Here is a 13,713-nt window from a genome sequence, read left to right as displayed (position 1 = left end):
TGATCAATATAATGAGTCCTTGCTGAATAAAAGTATTAATACAAATAGAAAAATGTCTGACCCCTAAACACAGTCTAAATATTTTAATATAACGACTAAATATCATTGTTCCTACTTGTGTGTGTTAAACATTTTGGATATAATTGGCTTTAATTGGTTAAATTGATGGTTCCTTCAATATGTATGTCTATGCAAACGCACTACACATTTTTTTATATATATATATATATACACACAGATGAAACTCAAAAAATTTGAATATCGTGCAAAAGTATTTCAGTAATTCAACTTAAAAGGTGAAACTAATATATTATATAGACTATAATTATAATTTTGATGATTATTGCTTACAGCTATGAAAACCTTTTCACAATATTCTAATTTTGAATTTGGGGTTTTCATAAGCTGTAATTATATCAAATAAAGGCTTGAAATATCTCACTTTACATGTAATGAGTCTATAATATATTAGTTTCACCTTTTAAGTTGAATTGCTGAAATTAACTTTTCCACCGTATTGAAAGTTTTTCGAGTTTCCCCTGTATAACTATTTTTGAAGTGCGTCTGTGGCTATATTTTGTTCTTCTGTTGGCAACATCTGTTTCTGTTTGACTTGCAGGTGTAGTATCTGTCGGCAAACCTCGTCTGACAGACCGGTCAGCAAAGATGAAGACAGTGTTTCTGATGCTGGTGAGGAGCGTTTGGGAATACTCTCTATGCCAATGTTTAACTGAGCTCGGGCATTGACAGGAAGTCTCATATCTGCTCTGTGGTACATGCGCCCACCCACAGTACAGGCCAACAAAGTGCATTTTCAGCCGTGATTTGCAATGCCCCCATCTGTCGGCCCGACTGGCACGCTGTTTGTGAACATTAGGCCAAATGGTTCAAGCTGCCGCCCGGCTGATCATTTAGAGAGTGCGCACATACACACACAGCATATTATCTCTGCCTCACAGCAGCCTCCGAACAACTGGCACCTCCGTTACCCAGCATTCTGTGTGTTTACCCTGAGCACTGATAAGTGCTGTTTACAGAGACACACTCCCTGCCCTCACAGTCCCAATTTGGCATTTGCGCGTGATGATTTCCTGAATGCTTTTAGACCGCGTGGCATAAATAGATTCTTGTGGGAAGAATGATGTAAACGGGACAAAGAGAGTCAAGGGCCCTTCATCAGTGAGCCAGTGCCACAGCTATACATGCCTTGAGATTTACAGTCACTTACTTTCTTTATCATTTTCCTATTTAAAATGTGAGGGATTTGCCTGTGGAAAACTATCGCTAATGTGTTCTGAGCTTTCCAGGGTGTTCTGGTGTCTTGCTTAAACATTCATAGCCATCCACAGTCTTGGAAAAGCTGAAAATATTGGGGGATTTTTAGTTTTTTGTTGTTTTTTAATCCAAATAATGGAAATCTCACATTACTTACCCCCCAAAAACTGCTTACTACACTAGAAGTCACATGATGTTTTTGTATTCCAGAGTCTCGGGACACGTGGACGGTCATCAGGGGAAAGTTCTTGGCCATTAATGCCGCCAGCATGAGTTGCGCGTGTCCTCGCAGTCCTAAAGGTCTGTCGCCGTCAGCACACCTGGCAGACGGGACTACTGACCTCATCCTCGTCAGGAAGTGCTCCCGAATCGACTTCCTGCGCCACCTGCTGCGCCACACCAATAAGGACGACCAGGTACCTGCGTTATCTACGACAAAATATCAGTAGAACACATTTTTTTTAATGAAAGAGATAAAGCGAATCCATTCCATTTCCTGATCAAAGCCTGGAAAAAACGGCACTCTCTTAACCAGCACACTTCAAAAAAAAGTATCCCCGCTGTCCACCAAATGCTTACTATACATGTTGTATTAATATAGATTCATATGTATTTTTAATTAAGAGCAGGGAATCTTGTTCTTTGAAGTTACGTAATCACAGCAGGGTTCCCATGGTCATGGAGAACCTTGAAAGTCATGGCAATTTGTCTTTTTTTTTTTCCTATTTATGCTTAACTCCTAAAATATTAAAATGACTAGAATTGGCTCTTTTGTGAGTACAATCTCTATAAAAACTATCTTTACCCAGTAATAATCACAAATATTTGGAAAAGTCATAGAAATTCGTTAGCATTGGAACATTGGAACAATCCACATTTCAAATGCCCCTAGTATTTTTTTATTTAAAAAACAGTAAGATATATTTTGGATATAACTAACCTAAATCAGTGCATTGATGTTACAGACCTTAAATATTGATTACAGTGATTGTAAGAATACACAATATATTAGATTATTTCTCATCAACGAAACAATTCTTGACATTTTAATTTGTAAATAAATATACAGTACACAGATCTCAAATTTCCTATGAAAATACGAATTAAACCAAATTTCAGATTTCACGTTTGTTAAATGAATCCTTTTCAGAACAAACACTTAAACTATCTTTCAGAAGTTTGGGGCCAGTTACGTTTTTGAAAAGGAAGTTTTTTTTTGCTCACCATGGATGCATTTGTTTGATTAAAAATAGTTAAAACAGTGAATACTTGATATTTTTCAAGATTATTTGATGAATCGAAAGTAAAAAAAAACAGCATTTATTTGAAATATTAATATTTTTTAACATTAGAAATGCCCCTTTTTGTCAATTTCATCTGTCTTTGCTCAATGAAGGAATTATTCTCTCCCTCTCTTAAAAAAAACCTTTTGAACGGTAGTGTTTAGTGATATTTGACTTGTTCTTCTCTTTTTCTTTGAACAGTTTGATCACTCTTTTGTGGAGGTGTACCGGGTCAAGCAGTTCCGATTCACCCCCAGACATCAGGAGTGTGATTCCGAAGTGGACCTGAGAGAGAACGGAGCGGGGGGCAAGCGGTTCCTCAGTCAGATCTGCAGAGAGCACAGAGCATGTGGCTGTATGCCTTCCCAAAGCAACTGGAACTGTGATGGAGAGATCCTTCCACACACTGCAATTCAAGTCCGGTAGGACACACCCCTGACAAGATACACCAATACTTACTGCTACATTTAGGCAGATACTTTTATCCAAAGCGACTTGCATTGCATTCAGGGTATACCTGCTCATGAATTCATTCACTGCGACGCGATCGGATCACGGTAGTTCTATAACTTTAGAACTAAAGAACCATCATGTCACTCCGTGATTACGCACGTATTTGAGGTCGTTCAAGACCACCTGCTCTAAATAAAGAAATGCAATCTTCTATGGTTCAATTCAAGTCATCTTCATTTATATTGCGCTTTTAACAATGTAGATTGTTTCAAAGCTGCTGTACAGAGATAAACGTATAATTTAAGGTAACAGATTGTTTTGGCTTTATAGCGGTTCTTGAATAATGTTATTTTCCAGCTAAAGTTAGTTTTGATTGATTCACTTCCGTCGAAAGGATAATTTGTTATTAAATTAGGGGCCTCTAAGACGACACCATTCTCTCTACACAGACTTTAAACGCGAACCTGTGAGAAACACTGATGGCACTCACGTGCGCATCAAGAATTAATTCTATAGTTATGTGCGTTTGAATATATGTGCGCATGTTTGTAATTCTCTACAAACCAAGCCTTAAACTACTTCTCCTGCCTATAAATTTGATACAGAATTTTATTTTATTTTATCACTACGGGGTACGGTTTACCAATGTTACAAACTAAAACCTGCCGCAAAAGCATTTTACAATAGGGGCTTTCGCACCGGGTAGTTCTAGGAACTAGCCACCAGGGTGTTTCCACGAGAACTAATGGAACATTTTCCTGGTTTGCGTTCGCACCGCCAGTAGGAACTCTGAAGTGACGTAAGCCGCACTTTTTGTTATGACTTTTATTTTGACAGCGCGGTGAACCTTTATTTTGACGGCGCTGAGAACGCCAGCCAGAGCCTGAGCACATTATTGTTGATCGCCTTCTCTGTGTCCATTTGTTTACAATATGTCTAACAGTCCTGTCTAACACATTATTAGATAGAACTGATATACATAGAAAGTAGACAATTCATGAAAAGGTATTAGCGTATGCTGTGTGGATGATGTCCAGTGTTGCTAGCTGAGCAGAAATACATAATCATGTTTCTCTTGGTCCCCTCAAAGTTGCGTTGGATTTTCTCCTCAGCGTAAAGGTTAAGAGGACCATCTATCACTGTTTTACATGTTCGTAGAGTTAAATATATAGGCTATAATCTGTGATCAGCTTAAAAAAATAAATAAAAAGGCGGGTGCTGGTGTTTTCACGTGCGTTCGGCCAATCAGCGAACACTAACGTCACTTGTAGTTCCTATAGTGCTGGTTTAGACCCTTCTCTGAAGTATGAGCTAAGTTAGTTCCTCCAAAAGGAGTTCCTAGAACTAAAATCGTTCCTAGTTCCTTCGGTGCGAACACGCCAAAATCCGGGTGCTTCCGCCAATAGTTCTAGGAACACTGAAAAGGTTCCTCCGGTGCGAAAGCCCCTTAAGTTACAAAGTTGTCCCTTTTAAAGGTACTGCCCAAGTGACAAGCTGCTGTACCCCTAAAAGTACACATTTTTCTGACAGCGTAATGACCAAAAATGAAAAGGTGCATGCGGTGAAAATGAGAACTCTTTCACTGTGCCATGTTTCAAAAATGAAAGAGTGTGCCATTTATATTTTTAATGCACTAATTACTTCAAGCAAGTTCTAATTGTCATTGTAATGAAGGGGTGCGGACATCACTGCCACTCACACTGAGACTTCCTCATAAATCTAAGACATGTCACCATGTATGAACAGTTTTCTCTCAAATGTTCCTCCAACTCAAAATGAGCATGCCTCACTGAAGTGACGGTCGATTAGTGAAAGCTTTAGTCGAAACGTTGAGGTCTCATGAGCACCAGATTGTCTCAGCACTCGCATACTAAACAGGGTGAATAAATGGACTTTTGTGTTCTGAGCCTGTGCAAAAAGATGCTATTAAAATTAAAAAACTCCCTCCATTGTGCCTGCTGAGGAGTTGTTCTCCTCCTCGGTACAGCATGACAGCTCGCCCGAACGCATCATTTCCTTCACGCCCCATTGTTCTGTGTCAACAATGCGTAGCAATGAAATGCTCCTAATTTAATGGCCCTCTCACTGTTAAAGGCTCACCTCCTTTAATTAAAATAGAAGTCCATTCATTTATTCCATTTTCAGCTTCAGTAATTGTTTCTCGAATGAGTAAGCAAATAACCTGTTGAGATAATTGATGATGATACCACGGCCGAAAGAGGCAATCGCCTGGCACTGAACTCACCTCAAGAGTATTGAGTGGAATTAGAGGAAATTAAAGAGCCCCCGAACCTCCTAATAGCGCACGCATTTAACTGCAAAACTTTTGACTCAACACGACAACGCATTTATTGCTTACCAGCGCTTGCTCGCACTTCTTTTTACTCCAGGACACAACGTATGTGGTGTTTGCTAAAGCAAGCATCAGTTTTACTGTTGCATATAGTTTGGGATTTGAACGAACCATTATACTTCAGGGTTTCTGCGAGTCTTAATTTGACCCATTAAGGCCTTAAAATGGTGTTAAATCAGAGCAGAAAGTCTTCAATTCATAAAGTCTTGGCTTTAAATGTTGCATGCATTGCAAAACAAATATCTTCCTCAGTATTTTTGTCCTTTTTTCCAATAGAAATATCTAAATGTTTAAATCAAGTTAAATTTACTCTTATTACATTTTTCAAGACTTAATTTTACATTTAAAATTTAAGTCAGTTTATGCTTAAAACAAAATTTTTCTGAGCCCATTTGTTCTTGATTTAGTCATAACCTTCATTTTGATCAATTTCACAGAAAACAATACTTCATATTTTGTCATTTTACAGCTGAAGTAAATGTATCTTGGGAATCTTTAGATATTTGTACTGGAAAAATGGACAAATGGCAGTTTGTTCAGAAGGTATTGGAAAAATTATTGTAGTGGTTTTAAGCAAAACGATTCAAGCATTTTTTTTAGCAAATTAATTAAAGTAACATTCAAATTCTAAAGTGTTTCTTCTTAAAAATTAACATTTAGAGAATATAATTGATGTATTGTGTTCCCTTCAATTTATTTCTTAAATCTTCGATACTTAAAAAGGTCTTAAGTCGTAAATGTACCTTTATAATATCTGCAGAAACCCTGTACTTAAATGTTTTGTTAAATAGTTTGTAGCAACCTAGACTCATTGGAAAACCCTATTTTCACAAAACGTGCCTATACACAATTCACTCAATTTTTCCAGTTGAAATGAACACCAGTGGCAAGAAAACAAAAAAATACTTTACTTTTTTTCCTATTCACACAAATGAATACTTTTACCATAGGGAATGATTTATAAACTTATGCGTTTTCACATTTGTACCAAATAACCAGCTCTGAATGAATGCTGTTGCGATGTGCAGCGCTCGGTACGAGTCCCATGAAACGCAATTCAAGATGAAACCGCTCAAAGACTTGTCAAAGAAAGCTAAAATGGCTTGGTTGCTTCTGCAAATGTGTTTTTATTTAATGTTTGCTTTAGTGTAGGTGGGATGGTTAGCATTAACCTTTTAGCGCCACACACCAATTCTTTCACAAACTGCCTCAATGTGTACAAACAACCAACGTAATAAAACATCGGCAGATTCACGTTCAAAAACATCCGGCTTTTAGCACCACTCACTTTGAATGTGTCACAAAGTGTGTAAGCGTAATAACATTTAGCTGAAATGCCGCCTCAGGGACACATTTCCAATATGCCTGGGCCGGTTTTTATCATGTTGTTGTTTTTTTTTCCAGTGATTTTGTTTGACTTTTTCTTTCTTTCTCTATCTCAGGGTCCACTGCCAGTTGATCACGCTGTTCGCGAGAGGAATCGAAGAGCAGCCGGTGTTTGAGGACCCGTACACTCACTGTGCAATATAGATCTCCATGAATTCACTTAAGAAACCTCCAGCTGGAACATGGAGGATTGAGATTCTTTGAATGGAAGAGTCACCTTCAGCTCCGCACAATGTCACGCTGTTATATCTAGATAATCCTCGTGAAGATGCTTTGGAAACACAGAGCTGGAGTCAACAGCATCTTCATAGCATCTTTATACAAGGCTGTATTAGATTTGTGTCGGATAGGATTAGCTTTCGGCTAGGCATTGGTATTGCTATATATATATATATATTTTTTTTTCATTTCAACCCTTGAAGTCCTTGAAGTTGCTGGTGATATCTCTTGTGTTTTGACAGCTTCCAGTCGTCGGCGTTTGTCTTCCACCGCGATCAAGCTGGTCTTGAGAGTAGCGGTAATTCAATTCCAAAGTCAAATTCTCGGAACTGTAACATTCCTCTTGGTAGCACCTTTGCTGTTTTGTCTAGATATAAAGCACGCGAGGTGGTCAGCCGATAAAGATAATGGTATACCAAAAAAAGGTTGTGGTCTGTGTTCGTTAAATAAATAAAAATCTAAATTCTGACATCATTTACTAAAAAAGTTCCAAACAATTTTGGCCAATTTTGTTGTCTTTGGCAATGTTGTTTTTGTTAACTAAAAAAGTTGTTAAAATTATTATTTATTTTTTTTGGTATTTAAAACCTATCGGAAAGAAAATTAAATAAATATTAGATGGAAAACTAATTTTTGAGTTAAAAATAAGTTATGAGTTTAAGTACCATAAGTACTGAAATAAAATTAAATGCAAGCAACGTAGAAATCTTTATTTCATAGAAAGTAAGTATGAAATTACGTTTCTATGTAATAAATCTTTATAAATATATACTAATAAAAATGACAAACACAAAAAATTAGTAAAATTAAAGCAAAAACAGAAAATATAAGGGGGCGTTCACATGAAACTATTTTCAACTAAAAACGGGGGGGAAATGCGTTTTTGCCGTTCATTTACACGAAATGCCTGAAAATGCAAACTTTTGAAAACAATACCGTTATCATCTTTGTAAACTACAAAAACGTAAATTTGTGAAAGCGGGGACCTCACACACATTACGTGTTCAGTCCGTAAGAGCATAGAGTTTCTTTACATCGCCACCTACTGGCCTGGCATGAATAATACAGCGTTTTTAATCGTTTTCGGGGATCCGTGTGAACGTGTAAACGTTCCCTTCGGTATATACAAACCTGTCATGTATTTGGTTACGTTTTTTGAGGGGAAAAGCAGCTACGACGTTCTGCTAAATCTCTCTTTTGCGTTTTACTAAACGTCATACAGGTTTGGATTTTCTGTTTTTGATGAACCGTTCCTTTAAAAAGTTAGCATGAAGTAACATCTATCATGTATATAGTGTAGCTTACATCAAATCAAATCTACACATGGTTAGTAACATCCTGTATTCATTTTTTGTAACATTACCGGTATTCAAATGGAACGTCTAATTGGTATGAATCCACTTCTCAAAAAAAAAAAAAACATCTTAGATGTTTGACCAACTCTAATTCTAATTTTCCCACTCTTACCACGGTCAGTTTTGTGTTCTGGACATTTCATGCATGTAAATGTAGCATTAGTGAGCTGGACTACAAGAGTAACACTGCAGGGTCAGTGTACATACGGTGTTCATCAGACAGAATGTAAATGAAAATACGGTAGTGCTCTGGTTGCATCCCCCCCCTCGAGAATGTTTCCTCTTTTATAATGAATTCCATGTTTGTTTCCTCTGCCGACGTCTTATTTCTTCTGAAAGATATTATTGTTCTTGCAGTATCAAAGGATGAAGGAGTTTATGACAGACAGAGAAATTGCTTTTCGCCGTAGTGCATGTCAGCTGCTTTAATATGCATTTGTTTTTTAAGTTGTTGCTTGAGCTGTGCTAGTGATTGAGAGCGTTGGTTTCCCATGATGCATCTGTAGAGGATACACACGTTCTGTAGCAATTACAAACAAAATGTCCATGTCCTTCATTGACTGGAAGATTGTATGGAAGCTTATTTCCACCACATTAGAAAAAAAAAATCATGCTTTGGCAAATTATAATTATGATATGAACGTTGAAATTGAGATTAAAAGATTAAACCCCCACTAAAAAAAAATCATAAGACTTTCTTATTTTTTCTTGACTTGATCTCATTATTATGACTAAGTATCTAATAATTTTGTATTTTATTCCATAATTAGGATTCACCTAAGCTTTTTGTTCTTAAAAAAAAAAAACTTTAATTTATTGTATTATTTCTCTTATTTTTTGTTGCCAGAGTTTGTCATCATTTTGACTTTCTCATTATGACTATCTAATAATTGTGTATTTTATGCCATAATTAGGATTTACCAAAGCTTTTTGTTTAATTTATTCTTTAATTTATTGTAGAGAAATATGACTGACATTTCTTGACGTGTTTTGATGAACCCATATGTACTAAAGGAAGACCATGGAAAGATATCCATGTATGCAATTCAAGAGCCTCTGCTGTTATGAATTATGAACTGTGGCTTGCTATTCTTGTGTGTGAACAGTATTCGTGTCGTGTGTAGTATTAGCCTCATGTCAAAGCTTGTGTATTTGACACCTCCTCCTGTTTGACAGCCCACTCCAGCCCTAATCAAACCCGTGCTGTGCCACCGACTTGCCCCACTGATCCAAAGATATCAATCACAACCCATTTTAATCACTTGAATGTGGCTACGTTTTTGATTTGCATCGCCCTGGTGGCTGCTGGTCATTGATGGCTCGTGACAGGTGACTGTATAATGTACCGCAGTGGTTGTCCAGACTGTGTGTGTGTGTGTGTGTGTTTCCAGAAAAAAGCACTCGGCTCAGTGATGACTGAGAGTGAAGTCGTCTTGCTGGACTCGAGATGACGTGTAAGACCTGACGTTTAATTTGATTTGTTGAATGGAAACAAAGAAAAATCCGCTAATAAAGTTTATCAAACAACCTTTAGTGTCCCGAGTGGTCAGTTTTGATACGATTCATTTTGTTCATCACAAACATGGCCAGAATCATATATAATTGCAATAAAATGGGACAAAAGCCTATTTGAGGACTATTTTCATGATGATTCAGTGCATATTCCGTTCTCATTACTACAATGCAGAACTAATAATATCTTTCAATTGTAGATTTAAGTACAATATGCAACATTTGTTGTAGAACATTGCATTGGTGCTGGATGATTTCTTGGTGAGATTGCCATGAGAATCTGGAAGAGAACATACATGCCTAGAAGATAGAAATTTGAATATGATATTTGTAAATTAAGTGGGGGTTTTTTTTAATCACTGGTTTTACTTCAGGACCTTCATTTTAAGCGATCCACAATCGTACAAAAATCCTTAAAATCAAACATTAAGAATAGATTACCATGTTTTTTTTTTGTTCCTGTATGGTTTTTTTTATTCGTGGCAGTCAATAATTTGTAGTACAAACCCATTTTAGTTAGCACAAACTATGTTTATCCTTGGGTTTCAAGGATGAGGTCATGTCACGCAACCTGTCCACTTGATTTGACTAACTTTTAACAAGTGACGCATGAATTTGTGCCAAAACACCATAGATTAGCATAAAATACCATATTATTTGTTTCAAGAATTGTTTTTCCCCGCTGTGCACATCTCTGTCAGAACACACCTGTGCCCTAATTTTTGGGTCACGAGCCAAGAGATCGCCCATTGGGACGTCTGCATTTGCATGCATATGAACTTTAATGGCATCCTATTCTTAATCCGTAGGGTTTAATATGGAGTTGGCCCTTTGCAGCTATAACAGCTTCCACTCTTCTGGGAAGGCTTTCCACAAGGTTTAGGAGTGTGTTTAAGGGAATTTTTGACCATTCTTCTAGAAGAGCTTTTGTGAGGTCAGGCACTGATGTTGGACAAGAAGGCCTGGCTCGCAGTCTCCGCTCTAATTCATCCCGAAGGTGTTCTCTATCGGGTTGAGGTCAGGACTCTGTGCAGGCCAGTCAAGGTCCTCCACACCAAACTCCCTCATCCATGTCTTTATGGACCTTGCTATGTGCACTGGTGTGCAGTCATGTTGGAACATGAACATCCCCAAACTCTTCCCGCAAAGTTGAGAGCATGAAATTGTCCAAAATGTCTTGGTATGCGAGTTCCTTTCACTGGAACTAAGTGGCCAAGCCCAACCCCTGAAAAACAACCCCACACCATAATCCCCCCTCCACCAAACTTTACACTTGGCACAATGCAGTCAGGCAAGTACCGTTCTCCTGGCAACCGCCAAACCCAGACTCGTTCATTGGATTGCCAGACAGAGAAGGGTCCACTCCAGACACGTCTCCACTGCTCTAGGATCCAGTGGCGGCTGCTTTACACCACTGCATCCGACGCTTAGCATTGCACTTGGTGATGTAAGGCTTGGATGCAGTTGCTCTACCATGGAAACCCATTCCATGAAGCTTTCTACGCACTGTCCTTGAGCTAATCTGAAGGCCACACGAAGTTTGGAGGTCTGTAGCTATTGACTCTGCAGAAAGTTACAGACTTCTGTTGTTCCCAATTGCTTCCTCTTTGTTATAATACCACTAACAGTTGACCGTGGAATATTTCTTTTTCACGAATGGACTTGTTGCACAAGTGGCGACCTATCATGGTACCACACTTGAATTCACTGAGCTCCTGAGAGCGACCCATTCTTTCACAAATGTTTGTAGAAGCAGTCTGTGTGCCTAGGGGCTTGATTTTACACAACCGTAGCCAAGGAAGGGATTGGAACTCCTGAATTCAATGATTTGAAGGGGTGTCCCAATACTTTTGGCAATACAGTGTTATTTTGTAGGCTATCCCAGAAGTTAGCATCACACTGGTTCCCTTGACAAAAACCCAATTGAATTTTTCCATTGGCTTTTGGATTATTCCAGTTCATCATAATCATTTTCAAAAGTGAATAGTCTAAATACAATCGCCAGAAATAATGAGACTGTAAAACTGTTTAGCGAGTAAATTACTTTCCACTTTTGGCTGATAACGTCTTGTACCTTTTTTGTCGGTTTTAAAAAACTTTCAAATACATTTTTGTAATGTTATGATTCGTAGCTGTTTGGCTTGGATCATGCCTAAGACTTTTTTAAAAATCCCTATGGGTAAATTTAATTAAAAAAAACATACATAAGAAACCAACAACATTGTGGAGATCATGTGCATTAATCTCACAAAACTAGACTTGAGTGCACAATTATATGTTCTGAAAGCGCCACAGAGACAGTGTTTACATTATTTGTGGCGAATCAACATTCAAAGCGGCTACGAATATTTGCATATTCAATTTGGATATGAGAAAGTATTACACACTTCCCCTCTACACAACACCATCCTACATTTGTAAAAGTACAAAACACATCTGATCTCCCAGCTCTAGGGAAGGCAGTACCTGTCAAGAGCTGTTATTATGAATCCACTACATGAAATCTACTCATGTTTCAGTGCTATTCTTAAGAGCCTTTAATAATACAGACCCTGTGCTCCTGACAAATGTCATTGGCTGAAAAAAAAAGAAAAAAAAGAAAGTCGAATGGGGTTCCTCCACGTTTAACAGGCTTATTGCATAAAAATGACTGCGGGGGAGAAATAATTTGTTCCCTCCAGTGAGATGGAGGGATATTTAGTTGCATACATTTTGCTCACAGTTTCGATATGGCCCATAGATTATGCTGCTATCTGGACCGGCATGGCAATGACGCCGGGTAATTTTCTCATCTCTCGTCCACAAAGTAAATTCCATTTCCTTTTCCTCCTCTCTGCAGCTTCTCCGCGTCTTGATTGATTTATTCTGCGGGGTTGCACCCCGTCAAGACCGACCGTCTCATTCAGCGACTCTTCCCTGGAGACATTACAAAAGACAAACAAACAGCTGTCTTCGGGCTCTCGAACCACTGTTTGGAGACAGCTCGTCGCGAGGGTGATAACATCTGCGGCTTGACGCGCGTTTAAAACGCTCCTCCTTTAAATAACTCAGCTGAGATTGGATGGACTCTGTCTGCAGAAATCGCACCTGAGCCCCAGACACCAACTTGTCTGTTTTCAGCCTCGCGATTGAGTTTAAGGCTGCGTCCCCGAAGGCTGCGTACACATAAGCTGCTATGCACTGAAAGTATGTAGGCCTACTGCCGATGGGAAAGTAGGCCTAGCCTATCTGTTGTATGTCGTAAGAGACAACACGAGTCTTGGGACATGTCATAATGTTGGGCCATGAAACATTCCAGGTTCAGAACATGTAAGCTCTATTTACAGCATTTGTGGCATAATGTTGATTACCACAACAACAACAACAACAACAAAAATGCAGGTAATTTACAATGGAAGTAAATATGGCAATACATTATGCCAATTTCAGAGCATTTAAAATTTAGAAATGTAACTATTTATTATATTATTTGACATTAATTGTTCTGTTAAAACTATAAGGGGTGTAACAATGTATCGTGTCTCAATATATTGCAATACAAAAATGCAACAATATGTATCGTGGTTTGGCAATATGTATAGTTCACCCTAAATAAAAATTACTGGGTGAGAAAAAATTCAAGTTCTCAGAGTTTTAGGGTCGGTACTACATTAAACTACTATTTATAATGTTGAATATAATGTATAATAATGCAATGGGGGGAATATTTGTGGGTCCTGATAATGCCAAATGTCTTCTGGTACCAGTAAAAAGTGGCCTACATTATTTTAAATATATGTATTCAGTGACGGAGAGAAAACATATTCGTCTAAAATAATTTTCAGCTTTAGAATCATGAATATTTTTTTTCTGGTGTCACTATTGTCCTGTGCTATGG

At 38.0% G+C, this 13,713-nt stretch overlaps 1 protein-coding gene across 2 annotated transcripts in view; it reads left to right on the top strand.

Annotated features, from left to right (window-relative positions):
* The window catches only part of cerk (ceramide kinase), a 48,038-nt gene extending 34,592 nt beyond the window's left edge, over window positions 1–13,446 (top strand). Inside the window, exons 10-14 of one of the 2 annotated variants that reach the window (XR_013798899.1) lie at window positions 620–690; window positions 1,486–1,691; window positions 2,760–2,980; window positions 6,807–7,267; window positions 12,676–13,446. Coding sequence is in view for 1 of the 2 variants with exons in the window: in XM_079622914.1 (XP_079479040.1) it covers window positions 620–690; window positions 1,486–1,691; window positions 2,760–2,980; window positions 6,807–6,894 (586 nt within the window). In the remaining variant the exon portion in view is untranslated. Of the gene's footprint in view, window positions 1–619; window positions 691–1,485; window positions 1,692–2,759; window positions 2,981–6,806; window positions 9,846–12,675 lie in introns of those variants that run through there. The other variant, XM_079622914.1, reaches the window with a different exon arrangement.
* Window positions 13,447–13,713: the final 267 nt, after the last annotated feature.

Source organism: Phoxinus phoxinus (assembly GCF_949152265.1).
Source record: "Phoxinus phoxinus genome assembly, chromosome: 9".
NCBI lineage: Eukaryota > Metazoa > Chordata > Actinopteri > Cypriniformes > Leuciscidae > Phoxinus > Phoxinus phoxinus.
This window is presented reverse-complemented; position numbering and strand designations above follow the sequence as displayed.